We start from the raw sequence: 23,117 nt of genomic DNA on the forward strand, positions 1-23,117 counted from the left end.
GAAAAGTATTCGCCCATTAAATATTAAATTTAGAAGAATTCTTCCTATGAGAAAACGTCATCAATTTTTATGAATATCAAGCGCTATAAAATCATTAATAAACATATAATAAATAAATTTACCATAACAGAAATAGAAAAGAAACAACATAACAATCGCGATGAATAAATAAATCATATCATAAAATATGTTGCTTCGCCTGTTTTGATAGCAGCAGATTTCAATTATTTCGACATACAATGATTCATAAATCTACAGAGAATACCGTCCAGCGGCTTCATTCGCAATCAATCTTCCCATACGTCGTGACTCGTTCTCGTTTGAGCGTCTATAGCGAATCGAAATTAGATTCCCGATCGCTAGTCTGTGAAAAGTATCAATTAATAAAACCGAAATAGTAATTTCAGTAGAATATTAAATATTAGTGATACATAAAAAAAAATTGGATATAAATTCGTAAGACACACTATCTTACCCTATCCGGACTGTATAATGGCGGATGTTGCGCCGGAAGTCTCAGTGTGCTTCCTAAATCGCGCTCAGCCATGGTATGACCCTCACTGGCGCTGTCTCTGGTGTCCCTATTATCTCTAGTGTCTTTGCTGTTTCTTCGGGCGGCGGCGACTTTTGTCGGCGGTTGGATCGTCGTTTCACCGCATGATCTCGCTAAAGTAGAACCAGCCTCGCCTAGATCCAATCTAAGAAGCTTTGTCGGAGCTTGGATAGTTGTCTCGCCGCACGAGCGAGCTAGAGTCGAATCGAGATCAACCTGAAGATCTCCGCTCCTTAGTACCTTCGTCGCTGTTTCCACAGTGGTTTCACCACATGAACGTGCCAAGGTAGATTCAGCATCTACAGTACGGGTCACCGTCGCCGATACCTGTCAATAATTAAAACTCTACTTTTTGAACACTTTCTAAACTTAGATTGAGATAAAAATAGAACCGTAAACCAGCTTTACCTGAAAACCAGCACTCACAAGAGCACCCGTGGGTGTCATCGGGTTTCTTGCGCCTTGCAAATCAGTTTCCTTGCAATCTTTCGCGCTAGATATACTTTGTTTCCTATTGGCAGGAGAGCTCGTGCCATTGTCGAGATAGTTTATAAGTTTATGTTCCTCGGCAGCAAATGTACTCATGACGGTTTTATTGTAATTTTGTGGCGATTGCGGTGCCGATCGATATTTCGCGCGTGGAATCATAACTGTCAAGGAACGATCACGTTGATCGTCGTTGACTGGTATCGCTATAGAATAATTAAATTTATTAAATTAAATTGATTGAATTTATAGACATAGCACAACTTTAACGTGTTATATTTGTAATCAACATTGTACAAACGTTATATGTTATACGTTATATAAATTATAAAAATCCTGACTATAAAAGAGGTTGTTTGAAATATAATACATAAATAAGAAGTGACAATAGTAAAACGTACCGGCTGGCACCATAGTAGCTTTTCTGGGAGGATAACGAGGTTTCGCGCTGATCTTACGAACTGGTCGTTTGTTTGGCGGCAAGGGAGCTATCATTTGCGGCGGCGGTGGCAAAACATGCGGTACGTGATGCGGTATTGCTAAGTCAGTGACGCTACCCTCGCTGCTGGTATCACCACCTGTTCCAGGGATCATAGCTCGTCTGTCACCGGTCTTCCGATTACGTCCTGGGCGACGGAAGCACGTCATTCCCATACAGATTGCTAAGAGACCCAGCAAGATCGCGCCGGTTGTCACTAGAGCTATCAATAAGACTGCAAATATATGGAAATATAATTGTTTAAGAGTTCCGTTTTATATAATATTGGTTTAGTTCTTTGATTTAATTGCAAAATTATTATATTTCATAAGAGATGCTTTTTTCACCTTTGAGATTAACTTGACATCGTTGACCGCTGTGCCAAGGGAAGCACTCGCATACTTCTTGACCGAGAGAATTGGTAACGCAATGACCTTTGTTATTGCAGCCCGCGCATCCTAGTGGCGCTTGCGAGCATACCCTTCCGGGATATGTTGGATTTTCTGATAAATCAGCCCAGCCTTCTCTACAAGAACATTGATAGGATCCTCGTAAATTGAAGCATGCTGCGTGGGGTGAACAATCATGATGCGGACCAGTTTCCTTGGAAGCGCATTCATCAAAATCGGTCGCCTCGATCTGAATTAGATTGAAGAATTAAATATTAACAATCCATAATTATAACGATTGCCTTGAACTTTTGTAGTTATTAATTTATATTGATTCAACTTACCGAATCAAGGTTCTTTGAAGCATAGACCTCTGTGCCACCTAAACTGTAATTGCTTCCAACTAAGTATTTCCGAAGGACTTCTTTCAATCTGGTTTCATTAGCATTATCGCTTAGTTGTACGTGAAACTCGACTTTTGTAGGATCCGGAATGAATCCAGCAATTTTGAGGCCTCTGTACACATCTCTCAAGTCACTCTGCATTAAAGTTCTATCTAAAGCTTCCTTCGTCGGAACTATCAAACGTTTGTAAGTTGCCGATGTAGAATCGTTTAAGGCAGTATCATACGCCACGAATTCATGGCCGATGCGATCCAGACCAACGCGCAGCGTATATGTGTAAGTTGCTAAAAATTATTACGCGTTAACTTAGACGTATTAAATCGAGCAATAAGTATATTTGCAAGCAAAGTATATCAATAAAAAATAGATACGGATTCATCTGAGAGACTTACGTTTGCAAGGCCGATCCGGGAACATTCTCGCAAATCCTGGTCGACAGACGCATCTCATCTCAGTTCCTACTTCGGCACATATTTCAGATTTGGATGATTTACACTCCGGTATGCATTGATTCGTTGGTGTTAAAGGTACTATCGGCGCACCAAGTATTCCACCCGTCAGTACTCTATGGATTTCATTACCCATTAGATCTTGCTCATCGCGAGAAACTTCCTCCCCGTATTCAGCCTCCACCTAAAATTTAAGCAAAACATGCCCGCCTAAGTAAAAATTATTTCTTAGTTATTTATATTTAATAATTTTTGGTAATTATTTGATAAGAAAATATCAACTTCAGAAAAATAAAAAAAAATAAATTTCTTAAGTAAAACACGCCGATGAGAAGCTTCTGTTTATTGTGACGAATAGTATTTATTTCATAAATCAGTACCTCTTCTCCCCCAGGCACAGGTGGTTTCTGATCGCTCATCACGACAAATATGGAGTCATTATCTGCTATATTATTATACGTTGAAGGTACCCTGGTAACAATCGGTTGTAAGATTGTCGAAGTTACCGTAGACACTACGCTTGTCGGACGCAGCAGTGTTTCCGTCACAGTCTCGACAGTCGTCGTGGTCATCGTGTGCGTAAGTAAAAGCGTCCTCGTCGTTGGCGGCGAACCCAACACCGATGTTTTAGTTCTCGTCACCGTTGAAGTTTTGAATCTTGTCACCTAATTTACGATCATTAATATGCAATTAGTACGGTTATGTATCACTAATCAGTATAATATAATCAATGCGATTATTCAAGAAATAAACAATTATTTAAATTTATATCAAGATGCTCATACCTCTTTTGGTTTCGTGTGAATAGTAGCATTGGATTGATTCTTGGCGATGGTACTGGTTGCCTTTACAATATTCTTTGTAAACTGCGTATCCGAATTGCTTATCTCGGGACGCGTTTTATTGCCCGGTGTTGGTATTAATGTATTGGTTACTTTACTGATCGAACTGTCGACTCTAGTCACAATTATGGATGACTCTTTATTCGCCGTTTTATTCACGATGCTGTATTCAATTATTTGTGGTTTTTGTGTCTTGATATTCGATACCGTCGAATATTGTTTCTTTTCCGTTTCTATGATGAATGTTAAAGATTCGGTAGGTTCTAATCTTGTCGACGGTAGGATGCTTTCGCGGCTAGATTCTAAGAATACCGAATGCTCGGGTCGCTTAACAGGATTTGGTGGAATATCCAAAACGTATGACCCTGTCGGATCGACATCACGATGAATTGTCGACGATTTACTCGGCTGAATATGATCTATTTGAGGTGGTCGCAGTTTTGTCGGTATTACTATATTTGTCGTCAACGTCGATGTCGATTGTATGGCGATTCTAAAATGCAACAATTTAATTATTATAATTTGTTTTAACAAAGATTTTATTTAAAATAATTTTAAATAATTTACGTACCTAGACACATGTCTTGTATCAAACGGTCGCACGGTGTAAATGCTGACATGTTCACTCATTCGCGTTTCTACAGGTCTGAGGATATCGGCAACGTCAACTACGACTGGTAGATCAACAGTACCATGAATAATTGGGATTTTTGATTCAATATCCTGGATTACTGGGATATGAGACGTCGCGACGGCAGTGGCTATCTGTATGGAACCGGAAACTGCGACAGCTGGTCTTATAGTAGCGATCTCGAGCGGTCTCGTAGTTGTTAATACTGGTGGCGGTGGCACCATGTCCTAAAGTATAACAAATATATCGTTAAATTATGTGACTGTTTTGTGAAAATTTTTCTCAGAGTTTTTCATATAAATTGGAACACTTTTCAGAAATATTAAGAAAGTCTATATCCTTTTTTAGAATTTTTTATATATACATAAATTCTGAAATATTCTAAAATTTTACTTTGATTTCCGATATAATTGACTCGCAGCGCACTACACGAAATGAAGAATACGTAATTTATATTTATAATGAGTTTTGTAATACCATATATATTTTTGGTTTATAGCGATGTTTGAATATTACCGCAACGTTGAAAATGACTCGAGCGGAATCGAAACGTTTGTTTTTGTCCTTTGTAATTATTATATGAATTTTATGATTTGATTTAAATTAAAATTCTTTGCTACATTACTGACTCTTTACCCTTCTTTTGTCCATATTGTTTTATACTTACAGAGCCTTATTATTATTTATTAATTCTAAAATTTCTTATTCTATCATTTTTTTTTAAATATTTTGAACATCAAATTTATTGAAATTTAAATCTAATGAAAAATTTAAAAAATTAAAACTATTTCTTAAAAATTAGAATTATTTCAGAAATCACATATATGAAGAATTCTAGAAAAGATATAGACTTTTTCGACACTTTTGAAATATTTTAATTTATATAAAAAATTCAGAGAAATTTTCTAAAAAGTTATAAAATTAATCAGAAATTTTGAAATTTACATAAATATTTGGAAAAATTATATGAAAAATTTTCACCAACGTACGAATTGCAAATCAAATATTTTGAAGTTTTACCTGCGACAGTAATTCTACGAGGAAAGGTCTTATAAGTGACGGTCTTGGGCTGGGTGGAACCATATTTGTGTTAGGCGGTGCAATCGTTGTCGATTCTTTTAAAGGTATATATTTTGGCGGCTTCAAACCTGATTCGTCAGTTGTCATTAAGGCGAATCTATCGTCTACGGGTATATGAGTGGTAGTGATATCTACCGGTGGTGGTGACAACCCGAGCACGTCGCTTGACGGCGGTGGCGGTGGTTTAAGTCCTTCTTGCTCTTTTTTCTTAGATTGGTTTGATCCGATCCCCCCGTTTAGAGGTGGTGGCATCATATTTCTAGAGGGAACATCCTTGATTTTATCCTGCTCACTTTGAGAATCCGAGGAAGCAAAGTTCGTCTGGTAGGCTGTTTCCAAAGTTTCATCGTTCTTTTTATTTTGTGGTAAATTATGTTTCGTGACTAGCATGCTGGGCGGTCGCTCGGTTTGCGTCTTACTGTCTACCTCTTCGCCCATAGCCTCGACCGACATGGAGAACTTGACATTCGGACGACCATGCGTTTCCAGTCCCGCAGTACCGCTCGAAATAATTACCGGCTCCGGTACTTGAGGTTTCGGTTTTGTCAGAATATGAGGATATTCCGGATGCACTCTCGTGAACGTTCCATGTTCTGGTCGAACGATACTCGGACGTTTATTGCCGATTATAATCGGACGAGATGTAGTGCTATTTTTATTTTCAACTGTTTTTTGTTGAGACTTCACAATATCGGGGATTGCTACATCCGCGTCCCAATTCTGTAGATTATGATTTATTTTTATTCCATGATTCAATGTTTGATTGACAAAAATTTCCGCATTATTCGGTTTGACGTTCTCCGGACGTCTTATAGAGTAATCGGGTCTAACTTCTAATTTAATCGGTGGTTTTGTTAATATCTCTGGTTTAATCCGAGTTAGACTGGGTCTAGAATCAGGCCTAATTGGTCTAGAGAACGGCCTTCCAGGTCTATCTATCTCAACGCCGAATTGAGGTATAATCGCTGGTGGCTTTAGATCGATGGTATCGTCGCGTTCGAGTGAGTTTAACGTCGTGACTTGTCCACTTTGCGTCTTAGTCGTAACTGGTCTTGCATTTTCATTATGAGGCGCGGGTATACCGTGAACTATTTCATAATCGGGTTTATAGCCTTCTTTATATCCGTAAGAAATAGTCGGATCAACGTGACCATTATAAACACCGAAAGGTTTGCCTTGTACTACGGGCAATTCGTAAGGTCTCGTATTGTAGAGATCGGTACCATGAGGTCCTTGCAAAAGTGGCTTCCCATCCGTTTCGCGTTCGTAAATTACGTCTTGTTCTTGCTCGACTTCTAGCGGTTTGCCTACAACCGTATTGATGGAAATAACTGGTCCATATAAAGTTTGTGATGTCAAAGTTTGATTGATGCTTTGAGAATTTGTTATGTCTTTTTTATTCTGACCATCGGTTTCTTGGCTTCTATTTCCTTTTCCATAATACTGATTCTGATAATTGATATACTCTGAGGCACCGATGTCAGAATCCAATTGTATCTGCTCTGTATGTGTATTAGTCTGCCATTTTTCAAGATGATCTGGCAATACATGCTGCATATTAGCGGATATTTGAGAATGCTTGTTTTCTTCCGATATCGGATTTGGATGTAAAGGATTGTGGTATTCTATTGCACCAGTGGGTACGTTATCGTTTTGCTTATTATCAGTTGGTAAATTCGGCGGCGGAACGTTACCTATGTTTGTCTTATCCGGATAAATATGCGGCCTATTTTGATTGTCAATTTGAAGAGTGAATATATTAGGAGTTATTCGAGTTGGTTCCTGATGAGGCTGAAGATTCATTGGTGGACGGTGCGATAACATAAAGGTGTTGTGCGTCTTTATTGGAGGTCTCTGTGGTCCCGAATACGTTGGTTTCCTAATTGGTGGATATCCAGTAGGTCGTTCTACGAAAACGTGTCTATCCAAGGGTCGATTAGTCGTTGGTCTTGGACGTGGTCTCGGTCGATTATTTAGAGCGAATCTAATCGGTTTCTTGTCGGATTTCCAATTGGTACCTAAGGTTATCTCATTTCCAGAATCTGGTTTTCCTAGGAATATATATCGATGTGGAACTTCAGTCGGCGTGACTTCCACACGCCTCGGCGGAGCTTGTTCCATCGGAGTTTGACCATTCGAAAAATGACCACGCACTGGTGGTTGGTGAACTGAATGTACGAGAGAATGGACAGACGGATGACTAGCAGGTTGCGGTCGAACATTTATTGTCTCCGGTTTGTGATGTACAAGAATTTCTGTATGAACGTGGCCTTGACCGGAACCTCCAGATCCATCAGGTCGTTTGATCAGATGAATCTCCGATGGTCTTTTATCGGGTCTTAATACAGACGCCTCTAGCGTTTCTAACGGTCTCTCGCGTACAGGTGGCAACAAAATATGCGGACGACTGGAAAAACCTGGTTTTGGTGAAGAAACCTTAAAGTTGGTAGATGGTGATGGAGGGACCATATAATGAGCTGGATTTTTCTCGCTTGAATATTGAGGTAACTCTTTAACCTAAACATATATAGTAGTATAAGAAACGGTGCTTTACGCGATGACACTAATAAAATTGATACACATACCTTTTGGATACCAATAAAACTTGGTCCAACTTCAGGTTCTGGGTAAGGAGATGGATCATCAAAATATTGGCCACTTATATGAGGTTCATTAGTATCTCCAAAAATCAGAGCTTGCGTTCCACCTTGAGGAATCACGACATTAGCTACTTGACTGGGTTGAATATTAACTAATAAAGGTTGCCCCGTTGATCTATCAATAACGTGTGGAACCTGATGGACTATCGGTTTGGTAGAAATCGGTTTTGACTCTGAGCTCTGTATAACGATAGAACTATCCGGCAATAGAGGATCTTTTTGTGCCCATAGCGGTCGTTTCTGTTCTTCCGAAGATAATATAACTGAAGTCGGATGTGGTTTTTCGATCGGTTTGTCCGGATGAATCTTGAAATAAATGATTATATGTTACGTACACACATACACACTGCATAAATAAATATATATAGTGCAAATGTACATAATAAATAAAACGTACTTCATCATGTCTTGCCGGTGGTGTTAAGGGATCTTTAGCGCTCCATGGTCTTCTATATTTCTCCGGATTCCACTCTGGAATTTTAGGGCTTACATTAGGATTTGCATACTGTTCTACGTTTGGTCTGTTAGGTGGTTTAAGTAAGGGATCATTCTGCAGGATATCCTGTTTCGATGCGATTCTCTTAGGCGGTGATGATTGAACGGCAAGCAACTTTTGAGGCTGCTTAGGAGCCGTTGGATGATTTGCATCGAGAGGAATGGAAACCGGTACTTTCAGATGTTCTTCGTAAACCTGATGTGCCGGTAAAATTTGTATTTGTGGATCTTGCGCAGTTTGTTGAATTTGTACATCGTCGTTATTCTCTAGCACCTCTAATACAGGATGCACAGGAATATTCGGTACCGGTAATGGTGGCGGTTTCATGCCAATGTGCTCTTCATTCTTCAGAAGCGTCTGTGGCGGTCTCGGCGCCATTTTGCCCGGTTTCCCTATGATAACATCGCTATTTGCGGTAATTATTTCACCCGGAGATATCGGTATACCGTCGGCAAGACTGCTGGTAACCTTGTGGCGCGTTTCGGCAATGTAATTATGATTGAGATTCGCTAGATGGGCAACTAGAAAAAACAATCATTTCATATTTGAAACATGCTAAATAAATATAACAAATAATTATTGTTAGTTTTTGATAAAAAAAAGAAAATCATTACCAATATGTTGGCTTTCAGCGGTTTCTATATCACCGTCAGCAAATTCTGCGACAGGTATGTAGATAGGCGATCGTTGTGTTGTGACTTCTTGAATCTCTGCGAGAGGTACGCTGTCGTTTCTACGAGTAGCCGCAGTTTTTCCTTGCAATAATCCGGCCATTGCTGTGATTACCGGCCCCAGAGCGGATAAACTATTTATTCCTAAAGAACCCAGACTAAGAAGAGGTTTGCTAACTGAACCATCGTCTCCGGATTGAGAATTCGGCCTTTTATTTTGTGATACATCGCTTAATATTGTAGTACCATTATTATCCTGTACAAAAGTTGCGCAAATCTCATTTACATATAAAAGATTCGCATAATTTGATATGTTTCAGAATGATAAATATTATTGTGGAAAACATTTTTTCTCATAATTTAGAAAAAGTTTGTAAATGAAATATACCTGTTTATCAATTGAATCTGCTAGCTTTATATCAGAGTTAGTGTCTTCCGATGAAGTCTCCGTTGACATTGTAGTTGTTGAATTGTTCGAGGGACCTTTCTCGTGGTTTTTTATTTCTGTAATAGAGGTTGATTGTGGGAGATCTGAGGTCGCAGTTGGCTCGATTTGATCTTCATCATCGAAGAAGATAATGGTCGAACCCGTGACGACGTTTTTCACTGGATCGGAATGATGCGCAGTCGTCAATAAGGCGTTCATATAACCGGCGTCTAATAAACTCGGAGCTATTGATTCCGTTACGACGTTTTCAACGATATGTGAACGAGACGTCACAGTTGTTGATGTTTCACCATCTGGACCAGCCTGTGTATGATAGGAGAAAGATTTTAAATGTTAAATTCATAACGTCTCAAATTAAATTTAATTTGAGTTATTTTTAATCATTTTTACAGGTCACCACTGTTCCTACTTAATATCGTCGTTAATTTAACTAAAACAATACAGTTAAACAATTTAACTCAATAAAATATATTAAATTTGATTCAAATTTAGTTTATTATTTACTAAATTTATATGTTAATATGGACATATTTACTTTGAAACTAACTAGAGAGGAATTGATTTACATTTTGGCATTCATGGAAATTAAAAATAACCAAATATTTACATTATAAAATTTTAGTATTATTTAATTCAAGAGAGATTGTCATTACTTTTTTGATATTTAACAGTGTATATAAGGCGTATTAAATACGAAGTATACCATATTTACCTGTAATAACGTTGTGAAATAAGTAAACGTGGTAAGGTATGTTTTAGTGGCGAAGATCTGTATAGGCTCCGGCGTAGGACTAACTGGAGCGGTTTTCATGGTTGTTTTTCGCACTGGCACTTTCTCCAATACCACGTCAGTCGATGTGGCCACGTTTGTGCGAACTACCGTGCTACCTTTCTCCAAAAATGTGTTGAAATACGTGTATGTGATGTAATATGTTTTAGTCATGTCCGTCACGCTACTATCGGTGTTATCTAAAGCAGTCAGGGTAGTTGTGACACTAGTTGGTCGCGGCGGAGGTGCTGATTCTGTTACTATTAGCTAAAAACAAAAATTGAAAAAAATATATAATGCCATAGTAAATACTAATATAGAATTTGCGGTAAGAAAATAAGCTAACCTGAGTAATCGTGTCGCTGATCGTCTCTATTTTCGTTCGACCTTCTTCCATAAACGTTTTTTCCAACACTGTAGTACTGAGGTATGTATTGGTTTCCGGTCGAGGAGCTTCTGATGGCTCGAGAATCATGTCTAGGTAATGTTGCGGCGCGGTAACCGTGTTCGTTATGACTCTTGTGCTACTTTCTAAGGCGTCATTCACATCCGGATGATCTGTGTTCAAAGTCAAATATGTATACGTCGTTTTAAATACTTCGGTGCGTAAAGTCGGGGATGCATCTAGAGTCACGGCTGCTGTTTCGGAGCCAGGTTTTCTGTGTCGTTCCTCTGTTGCTGTATTCGCTATCACCTAGAAGAAATAATAAAATTATTATACCAATGAAAATTTTTGTAAGTCGTTTCAAAAACTGATTATCGATTATGTCAAATCTGTTGTTTGCTGATATGAAAAAAAAGTGTGAAAAAGAGATTAAAACTCAAAGAGAGATTTAATATTGTAAATTTTTTTGTAATAATTTTCCTTCAGAGAGAAAGAGAGACTTAATGATCTTTTTAAAAAAACTTATTAGATCTTTTTAAAAAAATTACATTACAATTATAGACTATTAATACTATTTTATAATTAACAGAAAGTAAATTCTACACGTTGCAACCCTATCTATCTTCTTCACAGTAATACCTTTCTAAAGTAATTTATTTCTTACACATATTTTAAACAATTAAGTTGTAAATGAAATATTCCATATGGTTTAAAGTTGTTTATAAATTGTAAAAGGAAATAGAGAAAGTTTTTATTTGAAGAAATATGTACATATATTTATTATATTGTATATAAATATATTTATATACAACATAATATTATGTGTGTGTGTGTGTGTGTGTGTGTGTGTGTGTGTGTGTGCGCGCGTGCGCGTGTGTGTGCGCGCGCGCGCGCGCGTGTGTGTGTGTGTACATGAATACGTTTGCGTAAGCACCTGCTGCTCCGTTGAAACGGTAGTCGTTCCATCCTTGGTGATTGTGCTGAGGTACGTGAAAGTTGTTGTGCAAGTCTTCGTGACAAACTCGTTCGGTTTATCCTGCGGCAGGAGCATGACCACCGCTTCTGACAAGGTGAGGGTAGGTTGAGGATTTGAGTTTTCCCATCGTAGAGCCGGAGTTGGTCCAGCGACAATGACTTCTACGCCGTTTGACATTACGCGGGTCGCTAAATTAAATCTGCGCCCTTCTTCCTCATCCTTCGCCTCGTACTCTCCTATCGTTACGATATCATAAATAACGTATTGCATATATAAAAGAAGTTGCTTTTAATATCAATTTAATTACTGTTTATTCGAAGATATTGAAAAAAAAATATTGTAGCAATGCGAAAGATACTATCGGAAGATTATAGGCTTACCTATTGTGGTTTAAATCAACGATCAAATAATATCTGTATTAATGTACAAAGATTAAAAAGAATCATATACTCGGATTACAATCGAATATACGACAAATTTTTACAGAAAAAGATACAACTGCTAAAGTTATATAATTAATATAGGGGGGGGATTAATATTCATATGTATCGTACATTTTAAAAAACGCAAATTCAGGTATATACAGCGTCGTTTGTCCATATACAGTATTTACATTTCATACAGGGCTGTAATGTACAGGAAAAAATTTAGAATACCAAAAGCCAATTGACACAATATTTAACAGAGCATTTACATAGTCCAATAGTCCGTTTCGTACAAGTTTAACAGAATTCGCGTAATCAGGAAGTCTATAGCGAAAAAAAAGTTTAGTCTAAGGATTATATTACATACGGCGATCACCGTGTGCACTCAACGTTGAAATGGCCCGTTTCGCCATCTCGTTGACTTTTTTTAACAAGTTTACGCATCTCGATCAATATTATCTCGTTAAAACGTTATTTATATTTTATATATCGGTTTATTTCAACGTTTTTATGCACTTGTGCGATCGTCGTGAGAGAGAGGTCTCAGATGGGTAAAAGGTACTACTCACCGACAACGGGTACTGGATTATACACAGATGATACGAAGCCGGCTGACGACTCCACGGTAGGAGTGATAGTCACCGTGACGGGCACTGTCAACGTAAGTGTCGTCACTCTCGGTCGTACGGTCGTCGACGACGTCACTTTGGTCTCCAGTCCGTTAAGTTGCGTCACCACGTACGTATACGTCCTTAGTCGCGTCGACGTCACTACCGTCTCCGTATAATAAACGCTCGTACTGGGCTCCAACGCGAGATCCGACGTGGATTTAGTCTCTAGATTAATCGTGGCTGATTTCGACGGTAAGATCTCGGGGAAATCGAGGCGAGATAATGACAGGTAAAGATCATCCGCTAGTCCAGCCTCGATCTCCTCCGGCGTAATCTCGCTCGTGACTTTCGTCGCGGGGACTGTCTCGCGGGTGTAATTTGCGCTGAGAGGTATCACGCTGGGTATGTACGAATCATCAAAGTAATTGGACGTATCAGTGTCGCGTATCGATGACTTCGTAGTCTCAAGCGGTATAACGCTCTCGAAGTTCGGTGCGATTACGATAGTATCAGATGGAAGGACCGTTCCGATTAGAGAAATTTGGGTCGAATTAGAGTTAATTATATTCGGTTGGAGAGGTCGTACTGTTGGAATTTCTTCTGAGTTCTCGCTGATCGTTTCTGGCGTCACGCTACGTTCTGTAGTATCTTCAGCAGTTTCGGTTGATTCTTGCTCTTTACTTTCTTTACCGATCGTTGTCGTCTCGGTAACTGATGTAATTTCTTCCGTCGTGATGTTTTCTTTATCGGGAATGCTCGTAGATTCATCGGGCACGTTTAATGTAGTGATGTCCTCCATGAAAGTAGTTTGCTCTTCAAGAGTGGCAAGAGTGGTAGTAATTTGTTCTTTCGTTGCAAATTTATCGTCACCATCTTTATTAACAGTAAGTTCAGTGGTCGGTACATATTCATTTAATATAACAGTTTTTGTTGATATCTCTGTATTATTAATGTCTTCCAAAGCGATTGATTCCGTTATATTTATCGATGCATTATCAGTTCCTTCAGGCGCTTTTATTATTTGCTCTTCCGACGGTTCTGTTGATGTTTGGCTGATTGGTGTTGTCGTTACAGTAATATTGTCTGGTTGCATCTCAACATCACTCTTATTAGGTACAATATTATCTTCATCCTTAGGAGAAATTGTGAGATGCTCGTCTTTCATTAAAATCGTGACTTCGTTTGCATTTTCAGTCGTAGTAGTCGTGTCATCATTTTCGTATTCTTCATCTTCCTCGTCATTAGATGGAGGGAAAAAGAAATTGTCGGTAATAATCACTGGCATGTTTAATGTGCTTTCTTCGGATATAGCATAACTGCCATCCGACGATACAAGACTCGCTTCTTCATCTGGTTTGTTATCGATAAGATTTGGTGTCTCTTCGAGACTGGGTGTAACAGAATAATCTTTTTCTCTAATAACTTCACTCTCGTACTCTTTCTCATCTTCTTCGTCTGAATAGTCATCGTATTCGGAAGAAGGCGCGGTGAAGAATCCAGTAGTGATAATGGCAAGAGTCGATGTTGGAAATATCGGACGCACGGCGACCAATTTTCTTCTGGTTACTCTAACTTTATTTTGAGTTGATGTCGGCGTAGATTGAAGTTTTCTACGTCTAGTTATAGTTACTTTGTGTCTTCCAAAACCAGTAGGCTGGTAACTTCCATAGTCTGTCGGAATGTCAGTCGGATTAATCAAGTTTCCCGATCCAATAGTTCTGACACGTGTCACCACGATTCTTCGTGGTGTATGCGTGGTAGACATAGTGTACGCGATATCTTTGGTGCGAGGTGTCAAGGGTCTGCGCCTGACGACCGTAAACTTATGTTGTCTAGCAGTTCTGCTACGCACCACGGGTACTCGAATTCTAACACGCTTCCGTGGTGTTTCTTCAAAAGCTTCGTCATCTTCGTCAATCCTTCCATTGTTTATATAATCCTCGTTGGGCCATATATCATCAATATCTTCTCTCCTGCGATCAATATTCCTACTTCCATATTCCACCGATTCAGCGTAGAGATTACCTGCAAAGGCGACTGTTCCATTCGATTGTTCGAATCACATTTCGCCTTGTATTTAAGTTCACTCCGCGATCTAATAAAAATCTATATGATCAAGCAGAGTGCAACGATAAAGCCGTTCTCGGGTGTTGCTTTTGTGATGCATTGATTGATTGGAGTTAAATAACTGCCGTCTCGTGTTTGGTTTTTGTGTGCTCATTCGATTGAATTTCACCATATACATTTTGCGTTTGAATAACGTTATCGGGCGCTTGCACGACTTGTTTGTTTGTTGTAATGTTGTTGGCGAGACGGAAGAGTATCATGTCCAGTTTTGTCGTGTGGGCGCGCGTGCGGCGGCAGACCGAGGTTATGTTAGTAAAAGGAAATGAGGGACGACGCTCAAAGAGGATATTTTTAAGGAGGAAAGAGAAGAAGTTTAAGAGAGGTTGGGAGAGAACGAACTGAATACGGGACGGCCATTCTCACGAATGACTCTTGTTTCACCGAAGTCAATTACCCATGACCTTTCCTTTACGCATTAAGGAAAGGGATCCCGGCAGTCTCGGGATTTTCTATATTACATACGCAGCAACTTCGATTTTTATCGACGTTGCTCGGTTTTTTCCCACTATGACGTGCCCGAAGAAGCTGAACCGACGCTCTCCGGATGAAAGAAATTCAGAAAACTCGGTTAGCCTCCAGGGCGATTCTTAAGTGGGTTTCAATAAAATAATGGACATATAATATAAGGGCGAAAGAGAGACAGGAGGATGAGGAGCGGGAAAGGATTTTTGTATAACACAAAGGGGAATAAGATTAGGTATAGATGGACGTGGAAATATGCCGTCCGACGTCACCCACTACGCTCTCGAGACTTTGTGTTGGTGCGTGGTCGATAGGATCTTCGCTTCCTGCTAGAATGGCAACGGCCACCGGTCCAGCGTGCAACGATGGTGGTATGGAAGGTCGGACTTCGACGACTCTTTCCGAAGCGTCTCTTCGTCTTCTGGACGCGGTGACAGAATCGCCGACTTTCACAGTACTCAGAACAGTGCTAAATTCTCCGGGTCTGCGGCCGGAAACGTATAGCGTCACCACGCTAGATTCAGCTTTTGTAGAAGCCTTGGATTCTTTTTTCTTGTCATTCAATTTACCGCGTCCGCGTGATCTGGATGACTTTTGGTATTCTTCCGCGTCGTCCTCATAATACTCGTAGCTATCGTGCTTATAGTCGGAATCGGCCGGCTGATGTCTTCTCTCGACTTCTCCCGGTAAGGTGTTACTCTGCGTGAATGGAGCAGCCGCGAACAGAGGATCCAGTAACGGATTGGGATTTTGTGGTTGCGTCTGCGGTTGTTGGAGTAACAACAAGAGAGAATTTATGTTGGCCGCCGGTATCGCAGCCGTTGGAGTCACCACAACGGTGTCCGTTATGAATTCCGTTGCAGTAACGACGTTGGTCGAGGAGTCGACCAGAGTCGTCAGAATCTCCTTGCCGCGAAAGGTGAGGGGAATGATAGTGCTTCGATGTTTCGTTATTGTAGTGACGTAGGAGGTGGTACGTGTGTTATACTGCGTGGTGGGTGTGGTTTGGGATAACAAAGAATTCGGTTGACCTAATTGACCCAGAAGTAATTGTGAGAGAAGAATATTGGCAAGGGGAGCGTTGCCGGGCAAAGAAGGCTGTATCGTAGAAACTATGTTCTCCACGGAGAACACCGTCGTGGGTATAATAACCGATTGAGAGACGCGACGGCCACCGAGGCTTGCGAGGGTGTGCGAAATACGAGTAGTGGGTGTCTCGTGCAGCAAGAATCGTGTAATCTCGGCCTGGCCTTGATTATTGGTACCCGTCACTTCGCTAACGATCACTACGAGCGGCTTTCCGTCTCCAGCTGTTACCGTGCTATATTGAGAAGGTCCGAGAACTTCAGTGCTTGGTTGCTGCGTTATAATAGTTCGATGTTCTGTGACACCATTGTTCACCACAGGAATTGTTACTTCCGTTGGTACATAATGTGTTACAGTTATGGTGCCGTCGAAATTTGGATATATGGTAGGCGCTTCTCGGATATCTTCAAAGGTTCCTCTACCTCTTGTAGGAACTCTTCTATTTCCATTTCTTCCGTTTGATGATCTTGAGCGAGACGATGATATTCTTCGAGAATTCGTTGAAGATTCTGTCGGTTTGGAAGATCCGTTTCGTAATCTTGGTGGTCTCACTCTTCCGTTGTCAGGTTTACTAGTAGATCTACTATTCGTTCTGGAAGGAGAAGTCGGCCTCTTGTATCCCGATCTGTTAGAAGAGGTATCCTTTTCTCTTAATGTAAATTGTCTTCCATTGTTTGAGGCCGGAGACGGTTTTATTCTGACAGATCCATTTCTATTTCCAGTAGATTGTTTCGATCTGGTTGTAGGCTTACTTTGCTGCCTCGATAGCTCTGATGTTTCTGCCGTTTGATCGGAATTAAATAACTTTTGTGGTTGTGAAGACATTAAACTTCGCGCGCGATTATTATAACGAGCGGAAGGTTTCGGTGCTGTTTTTATAATGTCTTCTTTATTTACTATGGCGTCTAATGAATCGGATCTCTCTTCCGCTTTTGCAGAAGAGAATTGAGCGGGTCTACGGAAACGACTACTGTATGCTCTAAGCTGGCTAGCCTGACGTCGAATTCTTCTTGTTCTGGCTCCGAAAGGTCTAATTTGTACGACGGGTCCAACAGCTTTTCCGGAACGACGATTTACATTAGATCTTTTATCTTCATGTTCCGATCCTTCGTAATCATTGTCTGATATTTCTTCAACGGGATCGTCTTCCAAACCTTCGTTGCTTTCGTTTTGTTCCTCATTTGGCTCAGTCGATTCTTCAGTAGTTGCTTCTTGCTTCCTACCAAGAAATCCACGTGGTGGGAACAGACCTGTATTACTAGGTCGTATTCTCGTAGATACTGGAGGAGTTGCTCTGTTATTTGTTCGTCCATTGGTTATTCTAGGGACCGTTGGCGCGCTCGGTCTGTTTAAATTTCCCGATCGTCTCGAAGTAGTGGTCGTTGATGGTCTTGGAGTAGTTACTGATCTGCTGTTACTAGTTAAATTAATGGGTCTGCGGAATCTTAGGAGCGGATTCGTAGATCTTCTAGATGATTCTGTCGTAGTTTGTAGAGGAGTGGTATTAGTTTCACCGTCGACATATTCTGTAAATGGTGTTTCATCCGTTACGAGCGTAGTCGTAGTGAACTCATTGGCGTCGTTTTCTTGATCATCGTGTCTGATGGTAGGTTGCCCTCTCAATAACGTTGATGATGGTCTGATACCTGCACGGAATCTCGACGAAGCACCGGGAAATGCAGAACTTGAAGCGCGAGTTGCGATCCTAGCAGAGGATCCTCTTACAGACGTAGGACCGCGTCTGTTGCTTTGAAACACAGACGACGGAGTTATTCTGGGCGGTGCTCTACCTCGAGTACTGCCCGCTGGGAATGTCGAGCTTGAAGTAGTGGCGGATCCGCGTCTACCTGAAAATCTTCTGGAACCTGAGGGGGATAACGTCGAAGAGTACGGTCCGATTGGCGAAGTGACGCGACTCCGCGATGATGCGAACCTGTTACCCTTGCCAGCTAAAGTGGCAGTTATCGTCGGGGTTATATCCGTTCTGGTAATAGTCGTCGCGGCTTGCGCACCTTTGCGTTTCGGATTAAAAGTCGGCCTATTCCTGGAAGCGAACGGTCTAATAACTGGCGTGAAGGTTCTCTTTCTTGTCGAGAATGTCAATCGTGATTTCTTTTTAGAACTTTGCCCGTCGTCGTCTTCCTCGTCCTCTTCGTCATCTTCTTCATTTTGGCCGGAGTCCTCATCTTGATCGGAAGATTCTGAATGATCTTCGGATGATTGAATAACGGCGGGAGAAGGTGATATTTCCTGTATACCTGTCGATTGACTCGGTGGTAAAGTAGAAGTCGGCGCGATGTTCCTCGTGGAACTCGGCACAAAGAAGCTGGAAGTACTTTCAATAATCTGAGCATATCTTCCCTCAATGCTGGTGCCAATTACTTTTGATTGATAAAGTGTAGTGGTACCGTTATTCTCCATCTGACCTTGAATCAAACGTACCAGGCCAGTTCGATGACCTTGAGTCGGCGGAATGCTTGCTTTTCTTTCCTCGTCTATCTTTGTGCTTGACGTACTTTCGATCACTTTAGCGTAAGTACCCTCGAAAAGTGTACCAATTTGTTTCGTCGTAAAGTAAACAGTGGTGACTTCATCAGCGTCTACTACACTTCCTCTATTCAAAGATAAAATTCCTGTAGGTAGGACCGGTGTAGCTATCGATGAAGAAAGTAATGACGGTGTTTCTATTCTCGTCGAGCTCTTTTCCACTCGTGCGTAATATCCATCTATATAAGTACCATATACATCCGTCGTGTAATGAGTCGTGGTATCTTCATGTATTTCACTCGAACGTATTGTCGAAATCAAACCTGTTTTGAAAGTTTCGGGTATCTTAGATGATGTCACGGTTTTATCGTCTGTATTTATAGTTTGAATTGACGGATACACAGGTCCACCGATCGCGCGACCAGTTGCCTGTTGTGTCGCAATATCTGGTATCGATACGCTTGTTACGGTCTCCAGTCTGCTGGACAAGATTGTCTCATTTCCGACGTAAGATGTAGTGAAGTAAGTGAATGTGGTGTAGAATGTTGTGGGCTCGGGTGAAATTGATGAAATGTTCACCGCGTTTTGATCGTCAGGTCTGGTTGTTATTGACGATGGTTCATTTAAATTTTCGGTGATAGATTTTTCAGAGCCAGCTCTGTCGACAGGTGTTACTTCATTATCCGCCGTAATTTTGGACTCCTCTTCATTGGCTAATTCCTCCTCTAACGGTGGATTTACAGTTGGCGTATAAGTCATTATTACTCCGAGCTCTACTGTAGGCGTAGGCGAGACGTCCGATGTAATAATATTGCTGACTGTTTCCTCACGACTAGTGGTTATGGTGTCACCACCCTTGTAGAACGTCGTCCAATATGTAAAGGTCGTGAAATACGTCACCGGCAGAGTGCTAGTTGGAACCGGCACTACGATGGACGGCCTTAAAGTCTCCGTGACGACATTCGTAACTGTTTCCAGGCGACTGGCGACATTCGTTTGATCGCCCTTATACATTGTCGTGAAGTATGTGAAAGTCGTGTAACTAGTTTGTAGAAGCAATGTCGGCGCGGGTTCTACTTCATGGTTGTTAGACTCCGACAATTCCTGATCTTCGGGAACGATGTTTCTTTTGTCCACATCCAGAACAGTACCGCCACCAGAACTGGAAGAGGATACGACGTCTGTGATCATGGACCCCAGAACTTCCACCTCAGTCGAAGGATTAGGCGTTACTTGCGCGCCTATTTGGAAATCACGAAATAGACGCTCAGTGGTGAACTGATCTTCCAAAGTGGTAGGTTCCTCCGTTGTAATCTCAGTATTGTTTTCGGTAGTTTCAGCATGTATTACTTGATCAATGTTATTTTGCTGAACTTTCTTTGCTAATAAAAGTGCCTCTTCTTGTGACTTCTGACGTTGAAGAGCTTCTAAATAAGCCAAAATTTCTGGAGGAGGCGCAGGCTTATTTTCGACAGATTGAGGTCTTGGCGTCGTTGGTCGAACCGTCTCTTGCGGAATCGATTGAACCTTGGTAGGTGTAATTGTCTCTGTGACGACGTTAGTGAAAACTTCGGTTCGCGTCTCGATTTCCGTTTCATCGTCTACAAAGATAGTGGTAAAGTACGTATATGTCGTATAATATGTCTTCACTTGTTCCTGTATTTCTACGCTTGCCATAGCTGGCGTGGGGCTTGGTTCTAAATCGGTGGTCCAACCGTCAGATATTACAAAATCATCAATAGTCGTGATGGATTCCGTTGGAATATTCTCGTGTAACGTGGTATCCTGCTGCTGGAAAGTGGTTAGACCTCCCTCTGTCGTTTCATCAGGACCTTCTAGCTCAGTATCTTTATTGAATTTCTCGGGAGTGCGACCGTTTGTTATTACCGACGGCAAGATGTTCTGTGATATCGTCGTTGGCGATATCAGAACAGAATCATCTTTATTGAAGAGGCCGGCAACAACGGCAGAAACACCATTTGGTCCAACGGTTTGCGTGATAACATTAGTCTCGACAACTTGCCGACTGGATACACTAGATGTATTTTCTTGAAAGAATGTCGTTAGATACGTATACGTCGTGTACAAAGTTTTAAAAATGAGCTCTATCTCCTCATCCTGTTTGGTAGTTTGTTCCTCTTCAGTCAAGCTTTCATCAGGCAAGCTTGGTGTTTTCTGCCTTGAGTCTGGCGAGATAGTAGGACGAATTAAATTTTTGGTCGAGGTAGGTCGAATTAACTCTGTCAAAAACGTTACTTCGGAAGAGACTACCTCCCGAGAACGTATCGAAGTCTTAGTCTGATCACTACCGCCCGGAATAAAGAAAGTTGTGAAGTATGTGAACGTCTTGTAGACTGTAGACGGCAGTAATCTAGTAGCCAACGTTACTTTTTCTTCCTCGTTGCCTGAATCATGTTTATGTCCGGGTTGGAGATTATTTTGAGAAGAGCCGCCTTTGATACTACGACCCTGAGGATCTCCTGGCACGATGTCATTAGGAATTTCGTCGTCTAAAGTCGGTATCACCGATTCGGTCGTTCCTAATACTCTTCTTGCACTTTCTAAGATGTCCTTCAGTGTTGTTAAGACACTGTCTGTTGTGCCTCTCAACGGAGTAGTCAGTTCATTCATCTCTTCTTCGCTAGTCGTGATGGTCGTCGGCGTAGTAGAAGGCAGTGCTTCGACAGTAGTGTCCGGATCGTTGAATTCTGTTTCAGTTGTACCGTATTCTGTAGTTGTGTCGTCGGCTCCATATGTTACGGTAGCATCATCCGGGAAGAAATATACGTTCGAAGATGTATGAATTATTTGCGCATAATTCGTGCCAATATATGTGCCATAAATGAGACTTTTGTAATGTGTCGTGGTACCGTCTAACGAAGTAGTAGAATCAACGACCTTCACAAGACCCGTTGGCTTCAACGATCCTGTTTCGACATCAGGTACCAGCAGTAACGGTTCCGTAGATCTCTTGGATGATTCAACGTCAATTTCCTCGGTGACGCTTGGCTGAATATTGTCGCGATTAATAGTGCCTGGAAGTTGCTCGTTCGAATCGTGCTTCCGGCCCTCCTCATAAGGTCGATCAGTTTTTGTGTGTTGTTTCATCACAGTCGTTGGTTGAATCTTTAATACTGCTATACCATCATCCGGACGAAGCGTAGCATCGCCTTTGATCGTGGTAGCGGGACGTCCCATGGGTGCCGGTGATGTGCTCGGCGAAAAGACGATGACGGTATCGCCGACCGTTGTCGTGAAATCCGCGAAGCCATGATAGGTCACTGTAGCAAGAGGCTTCATATCTAGCTTCTTTTGTTGCGGAATTTTCACCTGCTGTTTAAAAATCTTCGGTGTTCGAGGTCTAAAGCTTCTCGACACATCGTCGAAGGAATCGAAGTTGTTTGACACGTACTCCTGTTTGACGGTATAAGTAGGCAGATCGGCCGGTTGAACTTTCTCTGGCTTGAATCTCTGCATATCTATATTTAGCTCTCTTTTATTGAATATATCATTTTCTTTGGACAGTTCGTCCAGTTTCGAGGTATTCCCAATATCCTTTTTCTCTTCATTTGATTCGGTATTGATTTTACCACTCAGCCTTTCAGCTCTGAACGGCGCGTTATCAAGGGCCAATCGAAGCTGCCAATCGTCTTCCGGTGTCCTCGAAGGATAAACGATGTAGGGACTCGCCGAATCCGGCGTTGGATTTTTGTAAACTCTACTGGATGTAGATAGAATTCTCGCGTAGAGACGACCGTTATCCAAGGTTGTGCCCACAACTTGAGTGGCGAATTCGGTACTCGCGCCATGTTGCACAAATGTCCGTGCCGTTTTCGTCAATAATCCAACCGGTGGTAATGACTTTCCATAAGGAATTGCTGATACCAAAAGGACTGTGGTCACTCCTGAGTAACCAAGTTCAAAAGAAATATACGGAATAATATGATAACGGCATAGAAATACGTCGCGTCAATAATTTGTCAATGAAATTGTTGGCAACGAACAAAGAAACAGGGGAGGGCGATTACATCAGCAAAACAGGACGCGAAGTTATAGAAATGTGATTGATTTAGAATCAAGCGTAAATATGTGCAACGAATTTGATTCGTTCAGTCACATTTCACGTTTACGAGTCCGTCCATGTCGTAACCATATACCGAAATACGTCAGCGTCGTTTGTTTGCGTCAGTCAATGTTCGCGT

General features: G+C 41.2%; 1 protein-coding gene across 1 annotated transcript in view; it reads right to left on the minus strand.

Annotated features, from left to right (window-relative positions):
- Positions 1 to 170: 170 nt before the first annotated feature.
- The window catches only part of LOC108756676, a 26,118-nt gene continuing 3,171 nt past the window's right edge, over positions 171 to 23,117 (minus strand). The window contains exons 3-22 of the mRNA XM_018500664.1: positions 15,577 to 22,820; positions 12,712 to 14,812; positions 11,676 to 11,953; positions 10,703 to 11,050; positions 10,300 to 10,623; positions 9,528 to 9,890; positions 9,083 to 9,395; positions 8,370 to 8,989; positions 7,898 to 8,278; positions 5,253 to 7,829; positions 4,173 to 4,459; positions 3,545 to 4,094; positions 3,140 to 3,424; positions 2,703 to 2,943; positions 2,251 to 2,594; positions 1,865 to 2,156; positions 1,441 to 1,752; positions 962 to 1,245; positions 476 to 880; positions 171 to 364 (exon numbers count right to left, since the gene is read on the minus strand). Of these exons, the coding sequence (XP_018356166.1) occupies positions 329 to 364; positions 476 to 880; positions 962 to 1,245; positions 1,441 to 1,752; positions 1,865 to 2,156; positions 2,251 to 2,594; positions 2,703 to 2,943; positions 3,140 to 3,424; positions 3,545 to 4,094; positions 4,173 to 4,459; positions 5,253 to 7,829; positions 7,898 to 8,278; positions 8,370 to 8,989; positions 9,083 to 9,395; positions 9,528 to 9,890; positions 10,300 to 10,623; positions 10,703 to 11,050; positions 11,676 to 11,953; positions 12,712 to 14,812; positions 15,577 to 22,820 (17,585 nt within the window). The 3' untranslated portion in view covers positions 171 to 328. The remainder of the gene's footprint in view (positions 365 to 475; positions 881 to 961; positions 1,246 to 1,440; positions 1,753 to 1,864; positions 2,157 to 2,250; positions 2,595 to 2,702; positions 2,944 to 3,139; positions 3,425 to 3,544; positions 4,095 to 4,172; positions 4,460 to 5,252; positions 7,830 to 7,897; positions 8,279 to 8,369; positions 8,990 to 9,082; positions 9,396 to 9,527; positions 9,891 to 10,299; positions 10,624 to 10,702; positions 11,051 to 11,675; positions 11,954 to 12,711; positions 14,813 to 15,576; positions 22,821 to 23,117) is intronic.

The sequence above is a fragment of the Trachymyrmex septentrionalis genome, unplaced genomic scaffold, assembly GCF_001594115.1.
Source record: "Trachymyrmex septentrionalis isolate Tsep2-gDNA-1 unplaced genomic scaffold, Tsep1.0 scaffold13, whole genome shotgun sequence".
Taxonomy (NCBI): domain Eukaryota; kingdom Metazoa; phylum Arthropoda; class Insecta; order Hymenoptera; family Formicidae; genus Trachymyrmex; species Trachymyrmex septentrionalis.